General features: G+C 38.9%; 1 protein-coding gene across 3 annotated transcripts in view; it reads right to left on the bottom strand.

Annotated features, from left to right (window-relative positions):
• Positions 1 to 24,891, bottom strand: part of si:ch211-266k8.4 (carabin) — a 59,348-nt gene that overhangs the window by 14,762 nt on the left and 19,695 nt on the right. For 2 of the 3 annotated variants that reach the window (XM_042341287.1, XM_042341288.1), the window contains exons 10-13: positions 23,047 to 23,159; positions 11,640 to 11,753; positions 8,313 to 8,494; positions 5,175 to 5,305 (exon numbers count right to left, since the gene is read on the bottom strand). In XM_042341287.1, the coding sequence (XP_042197221.1) occupies positions 5,175 to 5,305; positions 8,313 to 8,494; positions 11,640 to 11,753; positions 23,047 to 23,159 (540 nt within the window). The remainder of the gene's footprint in view (positions 1 to 5,174; positions 5,306 to 8,312; positions 8,495 to 11,639; positions 11,754 to 23,046; positions 23,160 to 24,891) is intronic. The other variant, XM_042341289.1, reaches the window with a different exon arrangement.

Raw genomic sequence — 24,891 nt, 5'->3', positions numbered from 1 at the left:
TGGTGGAATTGGTCCCAGCACACAGGACAGCTGTTGGTAAGAACAAATCACTAAATACCAGTAGAGTTCCGTGCCCATTTACCCAAGAAATAGAATTATTGGCTTGCATTACGATTTTTGGAAGCAATACTTGGGAATATTTTCTAATGGCTTGGCCATTTGGGATTGGCATCCAAGAGCAAGTAATGAGAAAAATGAGTGCTTCTCTAGCATGTTATCACAGCAAAATATCTCAAGATACTTTACTGTAATTACTGTCAGGTGTACCAAAAACACTGGGCATTTTGTGCACAGCAAGATCTCACAAACAGCTAATAAGGCAATCAACCAATTTATATGGAGTGTGGTTGGCCAGGACACTGTGACAAACTCATTTTTCACTTCTAATGTTGTCATGGGATCCTTACTATATAACCAAAGGCAGATGGGACCTGGCTTTAACATCAGATCTGGCTCCCTATCCCCAGGCTTGGATATTTAGTCAGTTCTGTTCAGCACTCTGGGACATCCTCCTGATTTGAAAGATGCCCATATCAATGTAAATTTGTTGTTCTTGTTGTAGACTGGCGCCAACCCAGATTAGGAGTTTGAGTCATATCATTGAGCTGGAAACCACAATCTTCTGACATAGAAGCAAAGTTGCTACCAACTGAGCCAAGCTACAAACTGAGCTAAGTGGAGGCTGATCTCACTGTGTGCAGCTAAATGGGTTGTGCCACAGACTTGCTGTCCTGACGTGAAAGGCGCTATACAAATGTCATTTTGTTGTTGTTGTTGCTGACTGACCACTGCTTTTGCCAAGTGTAAGAGCACCATTTCTTTGAATGTTCTGGAGAATTTAATAGGTACGTATTAAATTGTACAAAAGGAGCAAATATTTTGCATTGCAAGGCCTTGATCTTCAATTCACCGGAGTAGTTGTCATAAAAGTGCACTGACACACCGTTAATGTGAGGATTACAAACCGAACATTTGAGATTGGGAGTAATGTTTCTAATGCTGGTCCCTCTCTTTCATGTTTCTGACAGACTTTGGTCCCCTATTCCCACCTGCATTTTACATCTGACTTTATCTAAATAGATGTTAACAATCTGTCTAATGACAAGTCTGACTTCACTTTATCACACAATGCGTAAGCTCATGAGGGACTGCTCATCACCACAAGTGCTGTAGTTCAAATTTCACAGTTTAAGCTGAAAATTACAGGAGCACTTTTTTTCCCTAATCACCTGTCACGATACTGCATAAGAATAAACCTTTGTAAAAGTGGAATGAAAGTGAACCTAAGAGTTCATTAAACAACGATAGACTTCTCACTCACTTGTTGAGAGTTAGGATGGAGCTCAGATTTGCAAAGGTTTGTTTAAGAACATTATAGTGAAATCTTTCAAACTCAAAACTGCTTATGCAATAATTCACATTTTGTCAGTACCCAAACCATGGGTACCTATAAACTTATTTTTCAAAATATTCTGAATTGATAATACAGATATTTTGCATTAAAAGTAAAACTCAACAAACAATGTAACTCATTATCTGCATTACAGAAATGGATGATATCTTGGAGCTCATCTAACATTTTTTTTCAATTGAATTTGATTGTATTGTGATCCAGATAAAATGGTAAGAAGTCCCAAGACTTGTAACCTACCACTGTGAGGTACAGGTTAGCCTGGCCAGGATTGGCCTTTCCTTGGCTGAGATGAAGAACTTGCTGTGGGATAAATGACAGATTGACAGACCAAATACCTCAGGAATGATATCTCAGGAACTGTAATAATACCATGAATTTATAGCCCTGGCAACAGCTTCCAATGGACCACCCATTGGAAACCTGGTTTAAATTATCTGGTGCATCAATACTAAAGATCGTCTTGTACCCTTACAAGTTAACTTTAATGAGATAAATAGAAACCAAACTCCTCATCCCTAAAAAAAACCTGTTTAATAAACTTGCAGTGGCTTTGCATTTTTATGAAATTGGAACAATATTGTAACAAAACATTTTGGAGTTGTCAGAAAAGGTGCAACAGAGGTTTTAGAAAATAAAATCTATTTGAGTGTGAAGCAAATTTTTCCAAAACATTTTCATCAAATGTCAGGGATTTTACAGTGACATGAACCCTGGAAGTAATAGTACAGTTAACTTGCATAATGTCTCTGCCCTTCTAGCCAATGTCAGGGTCAACCTTTCAAATCATCTGTCTTAGTAATTGTTAGCTCTGGCTGATCCTGTATCCATCCAGTCAGTATCAAATGCTGACCTCAAGTTAAATGTAAGTTAAGTGCCATCTAGTGCACCACAAACAATCAGAGTGAATAAATAACACAAAGCAGGTCCTCCTGAGTGACCTGTGAAGAGACCAAATGCACTTTACACCATTGATACTGAATAGATTCGCTCCTATTTTGTAAGGGCATTTCTGTGGATTGTAAGGACATTTAATTGCATTAAATGAGCCCCTTTAAGCTAATTAACTATCCCCCACCACCACTCAACACACACACTGTGATGTACAGCTTCTCAGAATACACATTGAGTTTGGCACAGCTGAATGGCCAAGAACATTCAGGCCATGCACTCAGTTTAACAACCCACGTCTTCGTGGGCAGAAAGATGATACATTTCAATAATTGGTTCGAAACATTAGGGTGGAAAGAAAATCTGCAGTTTTTGGATTCACTGTTGGTACATCTCCAACATCTGCAGTGTTCATACCACTGGCAGTCTTACCCCTTCCCACCCACCCTCCACTCCTATTTGATTCAGCACTCTTCCGGTATTCCTGAGTCACTTATCATGTCTGGATAGGTATGGAACCTGGAGTAACGTCTTTCCACTTTATCTCCTTGCCTGTAGAGAAACAGCTGGCCTCCCGGAATCTCCTGCTACAATTGGATAAACTGGGTGTTGGGGACTCAACAAATGATGCTGTGTCCTCCTACAGTATTACACCTACAATCATTACTTTTAAATTATCAGATACCAGAGGATCATCCAGGTATTAGAAGCAGTGAAAAAGAGAGCAGGAAGGCTAAAGGCCAGTGTTTAAGAGACAAGTCTCTTCAGCCTCTAAGAGATGTGTGTTTAGAGAAAGTAAAGCAAACACCTTCAGACTTGCCAAGGCAGCAGGACAAGGTGCCAGGCACAGGGTTGGGAAGAGGAATTACAGCACATTCACTGGGAAGGAAAAATAAATCTGACTTCACAATATCTACAAGTGGCGCGGCTGTTAAAAAGGAACTAAATTGTTCTCTCAGAAAAAAAGTCCACAAACCTAGATTTTTTTTCACAACATTTGTCACTAACCAATGTTCATTCCTCAGCCATCACCAGAGTACACAGAGGTGCCGGCCTTTCCCACCCTGACACTATCCTCATCCATCATCAGCTCAAAGGTCATCTCAGGAACAAGCAGCGACATTCTGACCAGCTGGGGTGGGTGGGGAAGCAGTGCCTGATGCCGTGCACAGAGTGTTAATAATTCCAATAATTCCATTGCTTTCTGCTTGCTGATATTCTCCCATGACCTGACAGATGCATGTTTAATAGATTCTTCATATCTGAGAGATAAACCACTAGCATATTATTGTGCTGATTAAGTGCTCTGAGACGCTACCCTGCCTGAGGGGTGCTGTATAAATGCAAGTTGTTGTTGTTGATCATCAGGCAGGACTAAAGCCCAATGTCACATTACTTTCAGACGTGAGTAATTATTCTCATTACATCAAATGCTAGGATTATTATTATTATTTGAATTAAGGGATAAATTTAATAAATTATGAACTGATAATTGGAGGAAAGTAAAAGAAGGTTTCAAGAAGCTTTTGTTAATAAATTAATCTAAAGAGGTGAGCAGCATAAAATACTGCACCTCAATTCACTGGCAGCCAAATGAATTACATAACTCAGGACTGAACAGCACCCAAATAAAATATATATAATTCATATAAAGCTGCACCACCAGGGAATCTACTTCAAGTATTAATCAAATTGTTTCACGTGCACAGTTGTTATTTAATACCACCAAATGTCTTTTACGTTTGGGAACAGACGTCCAATGAGGTACTGTGAGACTTCGATGATGGAGTCTGGTGTAAATCCCAGCCTTGCCTGACATTTGAAACCAGTCATTTAAATTGGCCAGGTTCTGCTGGATCACAGCTAAGCTCCAAGGTAGCATAGCGATCCCATCAGAGCAATATGCCCCCATTGTTTGCATCTTCTATTGACAATATAGACCAGCAACGGCATCTACAATGTGACTGATATCAGGGAACACACGGCTGAAACTCAGGACTTGTTTTTAATGCAGTATGTAGAATAATGAGCACCTGAGAGTGATTATAAAACAGTAGCCTTATCAAGAGGATGAAATAACAGCCATCAAAGCCTTGCAATCAATCACTCCTATTTATCAAATGACTTGTTATAACACACACTAAGGAGGGTGTGCAGTGGTTTTCATCTGTTTTGTGTCTTTGTTGTCAGCAGGTGCCAAGCTAAACACTGGACAATGTGCTCTAAACAATTAGCACAGATTGCAGTCCACACTGAAAAAGCAGTAATAGATTTGTACATGTACTGAGCCATGATCAGCTGTTGATTACCAAGATGTAGAGGACAGTATACATGTAAATATTAATAACCTGGTCTCTTTTTCACCACCTATTTGGATTATCCATATTTAACTGTTCTCCCGAGTATAGAGTAAGGATGAACCATCGACTGAATTTTGTGGCTTTACTATTTGGGGTGAGAAGAGTAGCAATAGTATCAGAAACTACAAGGTGAGTTAAGCTAAGTCGCGATTCCAGGTTAGTCAATGTACACACCAAACGCAAAGCCACAGAAAAAGGGAGAAGGAAGAATAAAGAATTGAGTCAAGAAGTTAATATTATTTAAGGAATAGAGTCAAAACGTGGGGCAAAAGGAACTATTTTTAACATTGTGTGTATGGGAAACAAATACAGAGTTAATTCTTTCATTGGTCCCACCAGCATTCAATGCAGAGAAATTAATGCTCTGCGTTTTTTTATTACTTAACAGCTTTTATAAATTCGCACGATTAATATAAATGTTCACTTAACTCAAGAATATGAGCCCTGATGCTCGAGTTAAGCATGTGTAATGTCAATAGACTAGTTATAGAGACTGACTTGTTTATACATACCTATCTCCCACATCCTTATCCAAATCCACGGTTGACTGAATGGTGTCTCGCCTCAACCGTTTTACTACTTGGAGTTTGGCTTTATTTCTCATCCCTTTAAAACTGTTCGGAGAGTTTCTTCTGATTCTTGCCTGAGGAAACACAGTCAGTGAAAACTGGGTAAACATAAGACATATTGCACAATTCAGCATCCACTCAACTAAACATGCCCGTCATGGAGTGCGTTGGTTATATCACATGACACCTGAACGGGGGGAATAAACCTAATATGATATTTTACACAGAGCCAAGCTCTCCGTGTTTCTCTCTTTGCAGTAAAGCATTTGTTTAAAAACGGGAAAAATATTGCTAACTAGTAAGAAGTGTTATTTCTAGATATACAATATATATATAAAAAAAAGCTTGATTAGCCTTTAGATAGATAATGAAAGAAAAATAAACCCAAAGTTTCTTTGTTTTATGAGCACGTCTATTTGGGGAGAGGGTCAGGGATTCGAATTGTCCACTAGTTTAGGACGATGTGCAGTGGTGGCTACCTGAGCAAAAACAATGTCAAATTCGGAGTTATGTGGATTCAAAACAGCATTTTGTTCTAATCCACTTTCAAATACTCTTCTCAGAACAGAGAACAAAATACTCAAATACAGCATTAACAACCGATGAAAGAATCAGCTCTTAATCCTAATAATGGCCGTTTTTTTTCTCCAGCAGAAGAATTCAAGGAATTTTAGTATCAAGAAGTTTGATTATCTTTCCCCGGTCGTGGGTACAGTAATGCGGAGAGGCATTTGTCTAATATCAGTCCACCTTAGTTTGTCAAGAAGATAATATTCTCCTGTACAATTGTGCAGAAGGGGATTGATGGTGCTAAATGTCTAAACCACTGTCCCATGGTATATATCGGTTTATACAGTAATTAAGGCTCAGTCTCTGTGAAGCATCTTGAGATGTTTCTCTATGCAAAAGTTGCTACTCCACAAGTGCAAGATGTTGTTGCAAAAAATAGCGGAGTTTTAGTCAAACTTTGAGTTGGCGCTGCCTTTACCTTTGTGACAATCCCAGTGGAATTGTTTAACGATGCTGCCAAATGCGTCAGGCAAACTACAAACAGCAAAACCATAAGCGATGGTCTTGTTAGGAATGAAAAACTCTCAGGTCTGTGAGCGGTATCTGTCTTTCAGCAGATCTCAATTTGACACCCTGTCAGGAAAGTGTTTGCTCTAAACAAGGAATTGTAAATAACAGCGAATTACACAACAGCAAAAAATGCACAAGGTCCTCAGGGCTCTCCTGTCCCATTTTACTGTGACTTTTTCCATGAAGTGTGGAGATGGTACAGAAATGTGAAGCTTGCAATTGAACTGCACAGAGCAATTTGCATTAGGCAGAATATATACAATAATATTGCACCTTGAACATAAATATACCCTGTATATTTCGGAGTCCTGTAGCTCAGTGGTTAGAGCACTCGCTTTGCAAGCGAGAGACCTGAGTTCAATTCCAGGCAGAGGGCGAAACCTTGGGCAAGTTTCCTTACTCCACACAGAGCCTAATAATAATCCCTCCAAAAAACCCAAAACAATAATAAATTGGTCATTTTCAATCTACGACTGTTTGTGGGACATTGCTGTGCGCAATTGGCTGCCGCGTTCGCCCACAAATATACAGTCAATTCACTTTACAGTATATTCTGTGAAGCGCTTTGGGACGTCCTCCCGACGTGAAAAGCGCTATATCAAATGCAAGGATTATTATTATTATTATTATTACCCCCTCGTGCTATCGAGCCCGATTCTGATCATTATCAGAGATGTCAAATGTTTTGCATCAGTTTTATTTATTTCTCAACGAAACAATCACCGAGCAGGCATGTCATCTGGAAATGCATCCTGAAACCAGCTGGGCCCCAGCCCCCCTTCATCCACTAGTCAATTGCAAATGGATTCAGGATACGTATTGGGTTTGAGGACGGCTGGGAGGCCTGGGAGTACTTTCAATGAATCAGTTTTATTCACTTTGGTGTGTATTTGACGTGAAAGGCGCTATACAAAGGTAATCTTGTTGTTGTATTTGTGTGAATATACGATGCATGTCTACACTGCATATATCTAGTTATATAAATGCCTGTGTGGTTATCTGTGTGTGTGTGTGCGCGCGCATGTATGCGTGTGTGTATATGTGTGCATGCACACACACCTATATGTGATAACTATGTTTTATTATATTGTTTACAATCTCTAGTTGGTGCAGATGGCAAAGTGGAACCTGACTGACCTCCCCTCGAGAAGCTGACTCACTGTTATCGGTGGGAAGCAGATGGTGCCGACTGCCTGTGGCTGAGAGAAAATGATCTTCTCAGGTGAGGCTGACCCACAGAGCAGTGTTTACTGTGGGGAGATGGCTCTGGAGCACAGTGAGCAGCATATGGGGCTCTGGCTACAGAGAGAAGCTGCTGATGGTTGGACGGATGACGAGGCCTGTCTGTTGTTAGTTGGGGGGAAGGGGATTTGATGTGGGTTTAGTCGCATTTTTGTTTGTTTGATATTTTGGCAATGTTTACAACAACAACAATTGGCAATGTTTAAGGGTTGAACAGTAAAGCTGTAGCGCTGGCGGGTTCTGATCAGGCCCAGAAGGACTCAGCTGGTGAGTGGGGTGTGCACCAGGAGCCAGTTTAGTTGGTGGTGGCATGTAAAAGGTCAGCAAATACCTTCTGTTCCACTGAAGGAATGGCCTTGCTTCTTATCTGAGTGATTCTCACCCATGGGAGGAGCGAGAGAAAGAACAAGACAGAAAAAAAATTTATATTGAAAAAAAAGTCCATTAAAGAAGCACATTGAATCATTTTCAAAAAAAACCTTGAATAAGCTCTCCTGTGGCGTAAGATAATTACCAGTTTGCATTTTTGTTTAAATACTCTTATGTCAATAGTTGGGTGGGAAGAATAATTTCATATTTTTCTGAGGAAATAAAATAAAATGGAATGTAATGATTTCCATAGGGACTCAGAACATGCAGGTGGTTTCTACATTGAAATGGGCAATGGAATGGTGAGGTATGGCAAGGGTCTTCTCTTGATTTGAAGGCCAATATGTATTTAACCCAGTCTTTTCCCCTCCCACTAGTCACCTTCCATACCTGTCCTTTGCTGTTGATGGCCAATGAACTTTGTGTTGAAAAGCTATGAGCAGTCTGGCTTCTGTCAGGGGACAGGTTTTGTTCAGGGCTTTTGGGTAAGTGGCCCAAGTCTTGAAGGTAGCACCGTGCTGTGTTCAGCATCTTGGCAAGTGTATTCCTAAATGTGTCCTGTTGTTTGGCTCCTGGTAGAAAATATGAGCAAGATTAAAGCTGAAATTGGACAGAGAGTGTTTCAACTAAAAAAACGACGGCTAAGGGAAATTAATGGCATTGCACAGTAGGAAAGCTCACAACATGGCGGTCACTGAATACTTAACCATCAATCCCTGTCGTGTCTGTGTGCTTTTATAGATAGACTGAAGGAAAGTGTAAAGGCATCAAGTAGCTGTAAGAGCATGACTATGTATGACTATCCGTTTGACAGAGCTTAATGAAGTGAACTATTGACAACTGCAAATGACAGACCAAACCACTGCGCATTAGCAGGTTTGAATGTCACTTGTTTCTGAATCCGTGATCTGAAACGCGGACTATCTGTTGGCTACAGTAATGGCATTAACACGCAAGGTCCAAAGTCACTTCTAAACTGGAGAAGCGGAAAGGAGAAAGGAAGAGACGACAAGATTGAAGAGAATGCCACGTTTCGCATCAAGGCGGAAGCTCGCAGCAAAATGTCACGATTTGAAAGAGTTGAACAACAGTAATTCAAACTTAAAACTTCAAAATGCAGCATTACCGTACAGTGCCACAGAATCCAGAACATCAGTTCAGTCAAATAATCTCTCCTTAAGTACAATGGGCACAGCTAGAGTTAAATAGAGTAATACGTCATTATCTTTAATCCTGGGTTACTTGGAGTCTCTCTTTTATTGACAACCATAAACTCTGTGGCAATAGGAGAGTCCAGATGAAGGCATACCAAGCATAATTCTCAGCCCTTCACAGAATTCCAGTGTTGCACACTCATTATGCACAGGTTTGTGATCGAAGCCAGCGATTCTTGGCAAGTTGTTTCTCAGAGCTTGAATTCCACAATCTACAGCAGCTCCTCACTATTAACAATTATTATCCTGGGAGGGGAATATCAAACTTAAAATGATGTTTCAAACAAGAAGCCTTCAAACACCCATTTATTACAGATTTGCCACTGAGGTCAGTCTGTCCACATGAAGGTTCTGATTTGTTTCCCCGTATATAAAATCTGGAAGTCTTCACGCTGGAATCATTCAAATAAAAGGATCCAGAATGAGATATATATTAAACATATGATATAAGGTGCAGGATTCTATATTGTAATAACATTCAGTGACACTTGCACACAGCTATGAAGCAGTTATGAAGTGAGCAACCAATTTTATTTCTAAGATTGTGAGTTAGGATAGTACCATGGGATTCTGCCATGTGGACAGGCAGACAGGAACTCTGGTTAACTGTCTCATGTGAAGGACAGCACCTCAAGGAACACAGCCCACTCCCAGCACCGCATTGGTAGTTTGTAAGCTCAACGTCCTGTCATGGGGCTTGAACCCACAACCATCCGTCTCAGAGGCAAGAGCAACCCAGACAGATATGTGCAGGTACAAGATAATGTCAGATAAGGGAACACACGACTTTGAACAGAACGGAGAGATTTTTGATTCATTGTGCGCTGAATCAACTTCCGCTGAATAACAATCGTGGATATTATGGTGTTGGATGTTTGGATTAAAGTATGGATGACAAAGTTAGTCCTGAGGTGGGTAACTGGTTTGGATGGATACAGATCCAGCAAACATCATTCGTTTGGATTTAGAAATTCAACCAACTTTGGAATGCATCACACGGAAAAATAACTTGCAGTTGGCTCGAAGTGTTTAAATGAGTTCTAATCTGTCTTGCTTTATTGATCATAAATCTCTTAACGCTTAACATGTGTTTAACACTGATTATCACCACACGTTAAGTGAATTTAGATTGAGTTGAAACATCCAATATTACCAGGCACTTTTCGCACTTCAAATAGCTCAGATTTGTACGCAGAGTGAGCAGAGACAACAAAACTATAAATCTCCTAGATATCATCAGGTTATACAGATGCATGAAAAAACTTGCCAAACACACTGAAACCTGGACAGGGTTGATTTCAGAAAAAACAAAGCTGAAGCCATATTAATCTTTTGTCAAACAAATCACTTATATATGACTATGTCCTGAATGTCTTATTTGTAACCGAGGTTCAGAAAAGATTACACTTTGGGGGTGAAAAGCTTCCAAACCCGAATAGAGAGAAATAAAAAGTGAAGTTCACTGTCAACAACTTTCCAGTCATAAAATAGAAAAGAATTCCATACATTTGCAGTTAATCAAAGTGCAGTTTACCTGCACAGACACATCAGCATGTAAAGGTAGCAACCCACCATGTAATGTACAGAATAATGAAAAAAACATCAGTATCGATTGCAAGCTGTAATTATAATCTAATACAGTTAAATCCTGTTTTAATTTGAATTGCACGAGAAAACATATTCTCTGAAGCCACTTTGGGGACTGGAGCTTATTGCCATTCCAGACAGATGGGATATTAAAACACAAAAGCTCCCTGATGGCACAATGGGTAAATTTGATCTCTGGTCTGTGCAAAGCTCATCATCTTCAACTGGAGCAGCAGCTGCAGGTGTCACCATTGGCCTCAGCTTCTGAGGATACGGAGATTAAACAAATTCGTCTTCATCTCATTGACCTGGGCACAACACCCAATTCTGTTGAGGACAGTGTTGAGTTGAGCCTCGTTTTGCCTATAACATAGAGTCAATTCACTTTACAGTATATCCTGTGAAGCGCTTTGAGATGTTACAAGGTGCTATATCAAATGCAAGGATTATTATAACCTCTACCTAGAGCTAAAATTCCCTTCCATAATAATGATAGCCCCCGAGTGTGTCATGTGAAGAGACTAAAACAAATCTGAAGCCAACATTTCCGTCTCCTGATTTTAGAAAATGCTCCGAGACGACAGTTTTTCTCCCCAATCAACCTCGCCATGTATTTGCATTTAAAGAGTGATTTACAATCTCTTCCTTTGTACAGAATATTCAGTAATTGACAAAGTGCCAGATGTGTGTTGAAGGAAGGTCAGGTCTGAATAGTGAGAAATGTGCAGTTGTTTTTTTCCTCCATTGCCTTTAGGAATGAATGAAACCTGTGCAGAACTTTCCTTGGGAGGAAAGAATAGGTGGGATGCACTCCATTATAGGGCTAGGTTATGTGTGGGAAGGAGTAGGTTGGATGGGTTGAACGTTCTTTGCTTTCTATGCCCTCAAGATATGAAAAGATCTAGACTGAAAATACCTGTTACTGCTTTTGGCATTGATCTCTCTCCAGGCATTCCCTTTTCCTTCATTGCATTCTTCCTGTTGCCTCCTGCTGCCTTCTGTGTGTTGGACACTTGCCTCATGTGCTTTCCTGGGAAGATCGTACGATTAATAATAATATGGGATTTAGGAAGGTGACAGAGACAGCAGCAAACCAGCTACACAAACCAACAAAGTACTTTACTGGGGAAAACAAATCATCACAAGTGCCCAGAGGTGTTAGAAGTATCTACGGAGAATAGGTTTGGACTATTGCAGTGTAACTATAACAAATAAAGTAGATTAAAAGAACACTAGGGCAAATTTTCGATATTCTTTAATCTTTTCTGAAATGCCTGCAAGTTTGTCATTCACTTCAGAATAATGACTGTACATGCTCAGTGACCTAATTTCTTTACCAGCAAATAGCCGGCTGACTGGGAGATACGGACTGCCAAAAAAGGCAGGACAGTCATTTATGGGCGTTGATTACGAAATTCATCCACAAGCTGCACCTATTCTTCATGGCGTTCCCGGACTTAATTAACACAAGAAATCTTACAGGTCGTGGAATCTTGCAAGGTTTGCCCATTAGTTCTGCTCTGAACATATAAATATATATATATATTAAAATTTATATTACAAAGTTAAACGAGCTTCCCCATCTGATTATTGCTGCTTGCACCACTCCAATTTGAATCTGGCATTTTAAAATCAATGCTCAGTTGGCTAAAAAAACAACAACGTTGTGAATGTCAGTCAGTGGTCTGACCACTGCAGTTTGACATAACCAGGGTAAACGGTTTAACCCTATTTTCAGGCTGATGTTGGAGAGGCTGGTGCGATGGCGAGTTGATCACACATGTAGCCGAGCTCTGCCAAAACGAGTTATCTGTTCAGCATCGCTCGAGAGGCTAAAGTACCGAGAGACACAGTTAATGAACCTCAATGGAACCTGAAGATTAGAAATGTTTTTCCCTTATAGGTTTGTGACTATGTGGAACAGACTGCCAGCAACAGCAATTAAGAGTAGGTTGATTAACTTCTTAAAAACAGAGCTGAATAAATATTGGATTTGGAATGGGAGGGTGAAGATTGTAGAGTAGAGAGAGAGAGAGAGAGAGACGATAAAATACTTCAAGTAACACAATGATTTTTGGGACCATTAAAATGTTAGCTGTGGCAAATAATGGCAACTCTATACAATGGAAATATAAATAGATTAAAAAGGTATAGTGTGTGGAGAAAATGCCTTTGAGTCAAGGGGAAAATTCGCCCACAAAATATACAGTCAATTCACTTTACAGTATATTTCTGTGAAACACTTTGAAACGTCTCAACGACGTGATAAGGCGCTATATCAAATGCAAGAATTATTATTAAATTGTTCAGATCTCCACCAACCCTCGGTAGATTAACTAAATGACGTGATGTAGAATATATGGTGGGGAAGATTGCACATGGCTTATGAGGACAGAAGGCTCGATAAACCAAATGGCTTTGTCTCATTCAATTTTTTTGGGTGTCCTGTTAGATTAAATCTGTATTAAAAATAATTAGCATATCTGGATATCGCTGATTCACAAGAGAATTTGCACTCGTCGCTAGCACTCTGTACACTTCTGCAAAGTGGGTTAGTACTAAATCTCTGCAAGATGTTTGATATCGATAATAACCAAGTCTTTTACTTGGCTTCCAATCAAGATGTGGTATGCATACTCTCTGCAGAACTAAAGCTTGTTTATTAAAGGCAAAGAAGAAATAAGACAAGATGCAATTATAGCTGCTGAAGGAGACTAGTAATCAAGGTCCTGTTTCACTATTCAGCTGATCTGAAGAGATATGCATTAGCTTCGTTAGGTTCAAAATTTAAAAAAAACATTTTTAAAATGCGCAAATAATATTTATCAAATTACGTTTTTTAAGGGGAAAAAAATCCACCACCACGAGCGTGTAAGATTGTGCTGCATTCTACAGTGCAAACTGCGTAGGCCGTAGGTGAGTAAAGGAAGTAAAGACTTCTGTCTACCTGAATGAACGTGATTTAATAAAATCAGGTATGATTCCCTTCAAAAGGCTTCTGTTTTTACAAGTAGGGTCCATTTTGCTCATGTGCACCAGATTTAATTTAATAAAATCAATCTTGTAGGAGGGCGGGGGGGGGGGCGCGGAGTGGGGGACAGAGAAATGAGAAGACAGTAGTCTGATCTTGTTGAGCTCACAAAAAAAACGCAGAACGACATATTTTTACATTGTGAAGTTTTATTGAAATAAAACGCGTTAAGTTTCACATGTCCATTTCAGCATGACCAGCTTTTATACCCGCTTATCTAGATATCCATCTACTGTGGTTGCATAGACATGTGTGAGCAGCGGGAGACAAAACCACAGTGAGGGCTTTACATGGGAATTATGATAATAGAGTATTGTTTTACCAGACTTAACATTTTGCATCCATTCTTCTCATGGATGAACGACACTAGACGTATACCACACAATAAAAATGTAGAATTAATTCCACTGACTGTAGCACCATTATGTGAATTAGACATAATAGAGAAAGCTCTGTTTTATAAACACTTTATTTGAAGGCAATGGGAAAGGAATGCCAGGACAAACAGGACAACTTTCATACTTGACCAAAAACCATCTCGAAAGATGTCCAACATAGGAAACGGTGCTTTGAATTTGAATTCCCCTCTGCTCCCCTCCAAAAGGCAAACCTGACATTTCATTCTTTGTAGCAAACTGATTTGACCAAATAAAACTTTGGGCTGCCTTAAAAAGTTCAGAGCAAACAAAAGGGGCAAAATTATAACATAGGATTATTCTCTAATATAAACAATGCCTGGTTTTGAGGTAATAGTCAATAGATTGTTATGTGGGGGACAAGTTATGGTCATTGTAGGGGTACTAATCAGCACCCATCAAAGCTCAAAGGACTATGTGATTGAGCAGTGCTGAAGACCTTGGGTAATGGAAAACTCATACACTCTCTCACGGGCTTCCTAAAGTGGCCACATCACATCTTGAAGAATCAATCACTGCTCAACTACAGTATGAACATTATCTGCTTCCTCTTCCAGCTCATCAAGAGAGTTTTATCATCAGCGTCAAGTTCAAAACCTTGCTAGGTTTCAGAGTGGAGAGCTCTGTGGTGTTCCTGAGCAGTAAAGAAGGAAACATTAAGAGACTTTGTGAATTTAAATACTTAGAAAGCACCATGGCAGGACTTGAGAAAATTGCCAGAACTCATACTGCAGATTGAGTCACAAACCCAGCAGTTTATATGTTGATTGCCAGCATCTCATTTAATAATTTGTAACTATAAAGGCGGTGATTGCCACCATTCATTATAAATCCTTAGGCAAGCAGGACTGGTAAGTTCTTTCATGATCCACAGCTCAAGAGAAGTTAGATGCAGAACTGAATTGGAAAGGTTCCAGATTGTAGCTCAGTGCAGTACAGTACCAGGCAGGGAGATGGCCAGGTTTAACTTTCAATATCCATCCACCCTTGTCAAGAACATGCACATCTCTTGGAGTTCCAGTCTCTAGCAGTCCCCATCACTCATCCGCTTTGAGTATCTTCAAAATAAACACATCTCAGCCCCATTCTATACTTCACTGTGCTCTGAGGAATGTTCCTCCCACTGTAAAATGTTATTATCCTCTCGTTTAGCGGTTGCAGTGTCATACATTTTGGTCAGGATCGCTGCGAGTCTACAGAACGCATCCTTGTTCTCTCTTCTCTTCCCTTCCCCTCCTGTAGCTCAACAATGTCTTTCCTTTCATGTTATTCTTTCTCCCCTTTCCTTTTCCTTCTTCTCAGCCTCCCTGGTCACACACTGCCCACAGCTAAACTGTGCTTTTGCCACTCAACACCTCACCCTAATTAAACAGCTAATACTGTGCTGTCAGAGTTCCCAAGAGGGTAATTATGGTTACAAACCTGCGCCCACCAGAGCAACAATGTTGATTGTAATGTCTTCAAGAACGGGCAACACATACTTTCAGTACAGTAAACGGCTGTGTCACTCACTCAGTCTTTACACCCTGCTTGCTCCCGTTTTAATAAAGCAAAAGATGGTTTGTTTGGTTAAAATAGCATTTCCCAGAGAAAGATTAAAATCTCTCTTTGATAACAATATCAAAGCCAAATATCAAGACCCCAGAAGCAAAGAACACAATGAAGAGCAACAAATAAAGATTAGGCATCACGAGACCCTTTTAATGTCTTCTCCTTTTCTTCACCGTCTGAAGTTGAAGTAAAGAGCTACAGGCGGTTTGTATCATTTAACTGCTGTGCGATTATTGTAACTTTCTCCTGAACTTGTAATTAATAGACTGGTTTCCCACAGGACCAGTAGAATTCTCACCAAAGTACTGCTCATTCAACTTCATACTTCACTTCAAAATACCTTGAGGATTAAAGTCAGAAGCATATAGTATTTCAGGTACTTTTTAAGGACCCGAGGGAATAGGGATCAAGGTTTCACGAAAACTGCCAAAGTCTGACAAGTTGTACAGTAATAAAAGCCAAAGTAAGCTACCTTATCAGATCCTTAACCCAAAAAAATTCAAGAGCTAAAAGGAAAATTCACAAGTGCTGCTTTCTATCAATATTTTATTATTATAAGTAGTGGTGGTGACCTCCCTGTGCTCGAACGGAACAAAACTTCACTTGCAAAAAATCCAAATTTGTTGTCTGCAAAGATAATCTGTTGCGGTAACATTCACCGCATCTGACAAATTAGCCACAGATGCTGTGTAATGATACAGGTGTCAACCTCTGTCACTCTTGGTTATTGCTTCAAGCCCCAGGTCTGGTCTTTGAACTCCCAAGTCCAGGCTGATACTTCGATGCCCGGGAGTGCTGCATCGTCACATGTCCCCCATCCGTTCAGGTGGATATTAAAATTCCCAAAGCAAAATCTTCTCTGGATACATTGATTAAAAAGCTAGTTAGGACTGATTTATTCTGACAAACTAATTAAACCAATATTCAAAATCCCAACAGCTAAACAGCAGAAACAATGCAGAACAGAATATCTTCCACAAGTGATTCATCCCAATCAAAACGATGATTTGCAATGAACCTTGCAAAACATTTTTTACAAATGCACGTACGCTTAAGAATGATATAAGTTTTTTTTAAAAAGTCAACTTAAAACTTCTCCTCATCGAACACCTGGAGTTAACCATGCAACTTTCTTACTTTCTAGGACAGAATGTAGACAGAGCACATCTCACCACTTCAATACACTGTCTGAAGATAAGTTACTATCTCACTGCTCGCCCCTCCCGGGCTAGTCCGTACTCATTTCCAGCTATGACAAAGATTGTCTGAATACAGCTGTAGTGCCATGAGCCAATGATTTTCTATCACAAAATGTGACCCTTTTCATTACAAAATTATCTATGCAGATCTGATCAGCCTAAACAAGCCATTATTCATGTTTAGCATTGCAGGGTTTAATTGTGGTTTATTTTCGAAGTACAGCTACGTGTGGTTTTTAAGCATTTGACAATCTGTTTTACTATTGATGAAGTTATTTTTTGCTGCATTTGAAATGACAAATCCGAGCGTCTGTTAGCTGAGATGAACGTTATACTGTATTTTTGAACCAAACTCTTGTACTCTTGCTCGAATTCTGAAATCTCCAGTTTTCTACAATTGTCTCCTGGCTGACACGATTAGACTCTCAACCGCAAAGTAGTAAATCTTATCTTTTCTGTACTGTCAGGACAAAAATTCCCCCAAATTATAAAGCTGGTTGCATCCCCAGAGCATCATGCCCTTAAGTTCCAATTCCTACAGCAGCTCGCCAAGTAACTGATGGAGTATATTTACAGTATTGCTAAAACACGTTAGAAAAGGTTGATTGTCATGAAACTTGCTGTGCAACAGGAACTTGGGGCCAACTTAAAATTTGTTTAGAAAGCATTATTATTATTACTATTATTATCTGTAGTTTTGCCACTTGAGGAAAATTCTACTAAATACTATGTGCTTTATTATAGGTCTGCTTTGACTTTCGGTGTCGCACCTAATCTTAATCCTCTGGGTTATTATTTCGTCAGAATCCTTGTGATAATTGAAGGACGTGGATTAAGTGAGATCCCAGATCCTCATCAGTCTTTAGTAGAACCTCCTTCATGTTCCACCCACTAAACTAACCCCATTCTATATCGATGATTAACATTGAAACAACTTAATGTAGGATCTGCTTACGAAAGATGAAGAAGCTGATAAAATGAGGTAATCCTAATTTCCTAACAATTTCCTGGCAGAGACTGATGTCAGGGAGGATGATTTAAAGCAAAAATCCAAATGACATCAAGATTTCAAATCGTTTCTAAATTTCAACATGCATCTACAAAGGAATAAGACACTTGTTGCAAAACAAACCTAGTTAGCCAATGAAAATGTTAGTGCGTGGTTCACGTCCAGGCCATTACATTCAAACACCTACACGTGCTAATAAGGTTCCAGAGAAGCAATATATTATACAGATGTGACCAGTTGATTTCAGCCCATTAATAAAAAAGCTACCGTTTGTTTCCAACAACTGAAAGAGCTTTCGAATTATTACATTAAAATCTAGGTCTTGTGACTTTCTAAAGTTCAAAGTCTGAAGAGCAGGAACTATTCAATAACCAACTAAATACAAAGTCTTTTATCATTTCTTAATTTTCCACATAACAACCTGGATCAGGCTGGTGGCTTTTGAATGTTGTGCACTACTAAAGGCTTTGCCAAGCACCGAAGAAGAATATCTGGAGAATTGCCCCCCCCAAAAAATGTTGGTTTGCAAAACATCCAACAAAGGCAGAGCTGAGGAGCTGCTACTGCACCAATGCAGTCAGGAGGTGGTTTGTGACCTGCGGGAGGGCGAGTAACAAAACGCCTATCCGCAATGCACATGCTTCTATTTATAGATTAGCAAAGCTTTCCTCAGCATCAGGACAGAAAACACACCATCCCTTGTTCTTTTAAAAAAAAAGAGGCGTTTCATATCCACATTCTGGATGCTCATTCCCTGCCAAAAAAGGAAGGGGCCAGAAACCATGTAAGATTACAGAATCCTGATAACATCACCTTAGGCAAAGACTCTAAAATACACGTTTGCAAGGTTTGCTCTCATGGCCATCAATAAACCAAAGAAAGCCGTAGGTACAAAATGAGGTTACATTAAGTTGGCAGAATGATGTTTGGATTGAGAAGTTGACCTCGGGTCGAAGGATTTTGGTTTGAGAAAGGCTCTTGTATTGATTGTGGACTCGATATCCTTACATATAGACTCTGATTATCCTTAGATACAGACTCTGATTCAGATGTCAATTTTCCTCTCCACTAACGTAACAGCCACGTTGAGGAATCAGAACTTTAAGTAACCATTTAGACCCAGTCATGTGAAGTATCTGGTCTGGGTTCACAACCTATCCTTATAACATCCAATACAGAGATTTATTGATTAAAAGTATTAATAGGGTGATGTGAAAATCACTGCAATCAATTTATTTGCAAACATGCAAAGGTTTAATGAAAGTGAGGAATATTAGACAAATAGAAGGTTTGAAATCACCAGGTACTTCAAATGCAAGAGCTCATGGCTTGAACAATTTCCTTCACTAAACCAAGCAAAAAGAGGAATCATTCTTTAAGGAATGGGTGAGGGGAATGACTTCAAAGTTTTTGCAAAATTTGTCAAAGAACATAACATAGTGCTTGCAAAGGTTTAGATAAGCCAGAACACTCTGAATACGTTCTGATTAATTGAATGGCTAATTATGTCTCATAGAATGCTTTTATTGATGTGTAGTTCGATGGCTTGTCACTTTTCTTGATAAATTATCAACTAACTTTGAAAAATGATAGTTTAAGGCAGTGTACCAACAGTTACAGCTGCAGTTCCATCAATAAATCACATCTTCCATAAAAGCACAAAACTATTGCTTATGTAGCACTTATGATGGAAATGCATTCATAAGCTGTATTTTTTACCATAGCCACAGTAAAAATGTTCTACAAAACTCTTATATATATATAAGCTTAAGTTCATAAATTCTTTACATTTTAAAGCTTTAAAAGTAATCCATTACTTAAGAATTTACAGTGAAGCTTACTTAGATTTGGTTCTGGTCTAATACAAAATCTGTATAAAAACAGGACACATTTAAGTGATTATCGTTCACTACACTGGGGTTACTGCAGCTGAGAAATAGCTTTTTTTTAAAAATGTAAAAGCAAACTCTAATGCTTTCAAGAAACTGGTAGAAAAAGTTCAAAGCTGTCATCACCAACAGGAAGCTATGTTTGCGATCTCTCATGTTGCCATATGTGGCATCTCATTCCAGTTACAAATTCTACTTTGGAAAGACATTAATGGAGTATTTAGGAGCAGAAAGCCAATAAAATAGCTTGGCTTGTAAGCTCGGCATTTGTTAAATGGCAAGGGTGCATGAAAACGGGACATCAAATCAATTTAAACTGATTAATGAGATAGGTAGTCCTGATGACGTGTAAGTAATGCCACTGGAAATATTTTAAAGTTGAAGTTTTGTTTTTTAAAAATATGCCATTAATATAAAAACATCATGTTACCATTCTGATTAAAGTTTATGAAGATGTGGGGTGGGGGAGGGGGGGGAAGGTGTTCATATATTTACGTATTTGTTACCAAGCTAACTAAATTATATTGCTGAATTATTGCCAACTCTGACAATTTATACAAAATAAAAATGACAATGTATTAGCGCATAGGGAGTAGTTCTTTTCACTGCTTAAGTGCAGCGATTCTGATGAAGTTGTTTCTAATGGGATTTTACTGCTATAAATGCATATCTAATTTGTTTCACTTAAGGACAAGTGGAATATCTTGGCTTTGCACTTGAACACTGAAACACCAGCCATATCATACAAGATTATTTGATGCTCAAACATCTGCCTTGCACTGTAACTCAGCATTATTTTCTTGTTAAAACAAGTTATCTAAAAATGAGTGCTGGCAAAAACTGCAAAATAATTAGCTTGGGGGTAGATACAAAGCATGCCATTGCACTGAAATAGATTGAAAAATTGTGCCATATGTATAACAGGATAATTTAAGACAGCTTGGAGGAATAAATGGGCACTTTTATATGTACAGTGAAGAATCTCATTAGAGTAAATCTTTACCAAGTCAAACCTGCTCCTCCATGGGCTCTGATATTCCATCAGCACCCTCCTTTTCTCATATTGTCCCTCATTTCCTACATTATTGTCTATTGTATGCCATTTTTAACTTCTGTTTTGCATATAATATACAAATTCAACCTTCCCTCATGTCCAAAGTGTATCCTGTCTAACCTACCAGCTTTAGCTTGGTGCTGTGACCTTGTGCTTCCTCTACCTCAGGCCACAGGCAGCCCTGATGCTGATCATTACAGAGTTTGATGCTTTGTGCCCACTGACCATGTTGTGAAATGGACCTCAGAGCCACAACTATATCAGTGCCCACCATCATGTATGTATAAGACAAATAAGATTTTTCTGCAAGTTAATTTTTACTTTGAATCCTATAAATGGCTATATTTGCAGAATTTCATATATTTATGCCGTCAAATTAGCCAAGTTAGCAATAGCTTCGGAAACGTTACTCATTATTGCAGGAAAGGGTCATTGATTTAACAGTAACAAAACAGTAAGCATTTCTCTGAAACACCATTTAAAAAATGTTTGGGCCACTCACTGATGACACTACGTTAGATTTTTGTTAAAGTATTAAACGTGCTTTGCTTTACTTGCAATTTGTAATAGGAAAATTAATTTAGGGTTCCTAGAAATTCATTCCTTCATTAAATCATTTACTACCACTCTCCTTTCATAAGTTCTATCCCCAGCTGTAAGAATTAGCTTTTGAATTTCTACCTACAATACCCAAGTCCTATTCCATCCTTAGGGTTATGTGCAGTTTACAATATTAATGGCTGGTTGATTTATTTTTGTTATTCATGTTTTCATATGGGAGCATTTACACAGTCTCTCCTCATTATGAAATATTCACTATCTTGATACAATTTTATTGGCGGTTGTCGCTTTGATATTCCAAAATTATATGTATTGAAAAGATCAAAAAGATCAATAGAACGATGTGATGAGCCAAAAAAAACCAAACGTTTCAACACGTTTTCTTGCAAAAATCATAAAACGTCCAGATTGCTGGTCTTTTTCTGCAAAGCTTTTGTAGTGTTGCCATTACACATGCAGAGATATTACCACTCGGGGAAAGATAACTGAGAAAAGCTGTATTCATTTTACATTTCTGTAATAAAGCAGTCTCCAATCTCACAATCTATAATTAGCCACTTGTGGAAATAAAAAACAACTTCAGCAGCACATGGTGAACCGTTAGGTTTGCTCAATATGCAACAAGCAAGAGGTTCTTTGAGCAATATCCCCCACTTTGGAGCAAAACTTCACAACACTCTGCTGCCGTTCGTTCAGAGTTTTAAAACAAAATAATTCAATGGAGTTTTACCGTTAACATATCCTTGAGTAGCAGAGAGAGCGAAAGTTTTGACTGCAAGTCAAGTTTACATCAGACAGCGTAGGGGCTGGAGTTGGGCATCTACAAGTTCACATTAAATCACGGTCATTTATACCTATATTCCAAGTCTCATAATCACAGCTCAATCTAAATGGAATGCAAAGGAACACGATTAACTGCTGTGACAAGCAGCATGGAATGTAAAGCCTCTTTGCCTTGGGGTACAATACTGTGGTGTCTATTGATCAGGGTTCCCATTCTGCTTTGATACACATGATATTCTAATACCCTCTAAAGACCAAGGTGAATTCTCTCAAATGCAGTCAAGCGCCTTTTCTCATTACAATTGCTGAAGCCGAGCTAAAACTCTGCAGTATAGACAGAGACAAGAAAGGAAAAGTGAATATCTCTGAATTATATCGTACAAAAGGTACGCACTATTATCTTTCTCAAATAAAGGGTAATTACATTTTAAATCAGTAAACAGTCAATGTTCATTCCTAGGAGAAGAGTTTATGGTTCTCGCATTAAGTTTTAAAATTTTGACTTTCTTTGATTTCCTGGATGGAATTTTTTTTCTACTTACAAGACTAGGGAGCAGTGGTTACACACACATACTCACACACACACATTCACACACACACAAATACAGGATGGACTACAAAATGTGTTTACTTAAGCGAAGAGCATGCATTTAAACATATTACTTTACATATATATTGATGCAGACTGGGGCAGAACAAGTAAATATCTGCCCAAGATATGATCTAAACCTGTGAGAAACAATTGGTGAGTGCAATCCAATAATGGTGGCATTGTATGCAGAGTACTCCAGCTGGTAAAAGAGCAGAAATGATTAAATTTCACTTTGTACCTGAAAAGAATCGTTCTTCCTCCTCTTCAAGAACAACACTCTGCATGCAATCCAGTTCCCATTTGTGCACTTTGCTCTTCCACAAGGCTGGCACCAGAACATTATACCGGGAGCTTTAAGTGAAACGAGAAACGTGTGTGAAAGCAAATCCAGAAAAACTCAACAAACATTAAAAGCTTGTAAACTCAAAACATTTAAAATACACCTGAAATTCAATATTTCTTGGCCTAGATGAACAGAAAATGCAAACAAAATGAAATTGCCCCTTTGGTAGATTTGTGTCACCGGTTGCTATCAGAAACTGTCCCCAAAAACCCATGTGTAATCAACTGCTTGTGAGATCAGGGTATCTATTCGATCTGCAGCTCTGTTCAGAACCAAGCTAGGCTCTAACATAACATTTTCGTTGTCGAAGGAGAACTTTCAAAGCAAGTTGAGCAGAGGCTGAATGTTGGGTCTAATGTAGTCATCCATTTGTTTGTAATTCTAAAAGTTAGCAGTTTGCTTTGTCATTGAACTCCTGGTTTGTGGGTGTTGACTTGTCACTTATAGGATATCAGTTTCTCAAGGTTTCTGTTTTAATCTAAAAGAAAGTTTAAAATCTGAAACTCGTAACGGCTATTTTGTTTAATGCTGTGGGAGATGATCCCATGACCAGTTTATTTTTGACACTGTTTAGAAACTAACTGGCAAAACAATTCTGGTTCCATAATGAAAGCCCAAGTTTTCCTGATCACAGCCACGTTGTCAGGGAGAAGGAAGGATGAACAAAAGCTGAAAAAATACTTTTGGGCAAACTTCCAAAAAGCTAGAACCAGAGAGCACCAACAACAATAACTTGCATTTATATACAGCTCCTCACGTTTGGTAGCCCTCAGAACCCTCGACAGTGGTGGAGTACGACGCCATTAACAAAGACCTAGCAATAGATATTCTACCCATTACTCCTGGACAAGGCATCGTGCAGCATTAGGGGAGAAAAGGAAAAAAAAAGTGATCAAAATTGGAAGAAATATTTTTCTAAAAATGTTGCTTTTTAAGGAATCCTTTCACAATAGCTTTCAAAGTGACGTTGGCTTCTATCCCAAGGAAGCTGTCCTCTATTTAACTTTAAAACAAATAAAAATCAAGGTTAGAGCACAGGGAAATGGAGACCATGGACATAGAAATAGCAGTTCTACTACTGTCTAAAGAGCCGGCATCTGTTGGCCATTACGCTTTGTCGTGAAGCAACATGATCTGCACAAACGTTCTGCATTTGGCTTTGTTTCAAGAGCACAGAGCGAACAAAATAAAAGGCAAAAATCAGGTCACTCTCGATCACTGTAAAGTTAAATTTCTGTGACAAGCACAGGCCTATCAAGCGAGCTGCTGTCAATGGGAACAATTGCCAACGCTGACAGGATCACGTTTGTATTTTTTTTTTAAAAAATCCACCAGATGGATGTAGTGTGAAGAATTTAATCAGCTTATTTTACAATAGAGACCGACTTTAGCACCAGTCAAACAAATATTGGATTAGTTTCAATGTGGATGAATGCAGCCAGAGCACAGGTGGTTTGGGGAGGTTTGTCTTTTACTCTTGGTCCTTGAGGACAAGTTGCAATCCTATCATTCAAGGTCCAAGGCACGTTATATCACCACTAGTCACCAATGATATTACAGAAAACAAATTGCAAGGCACCACCGAATTCTGGTGTAAGAAGGTATTAATGGGCAGTAACAACAAGTACCTGGGAGCCAGACAACCATAATAATAATAACTCTAATAACAATAATAATCCTTTAATTTGATATAACGGCTTATCACATAATTGAGACGCTCCAAAGTGCTTTACAGGATAA

Source organism: Callorhinchus milii, unplaced genomic scaffold (assembly GCF_018977255.1).
Source record: "Callorhinchus milii isolate IMCB2004 unplaced genomic scaffold, IMCB_Cmil_1.0 Scaffold17, whole genome shotgun sequence".
Classification (NCBI taxonomy): domain Eukaryota; kingdom Metazoa; phylum Chordata; class Chondrichthyes; order Chimaeriformes; family Callorhinchidae; genus Callorhinchus; species Callorhinchus milii.
Note: the sequence above shows the minus strand (reverse complement) of the source record. Positions and strands in the feature narration are given on the sequence as shown.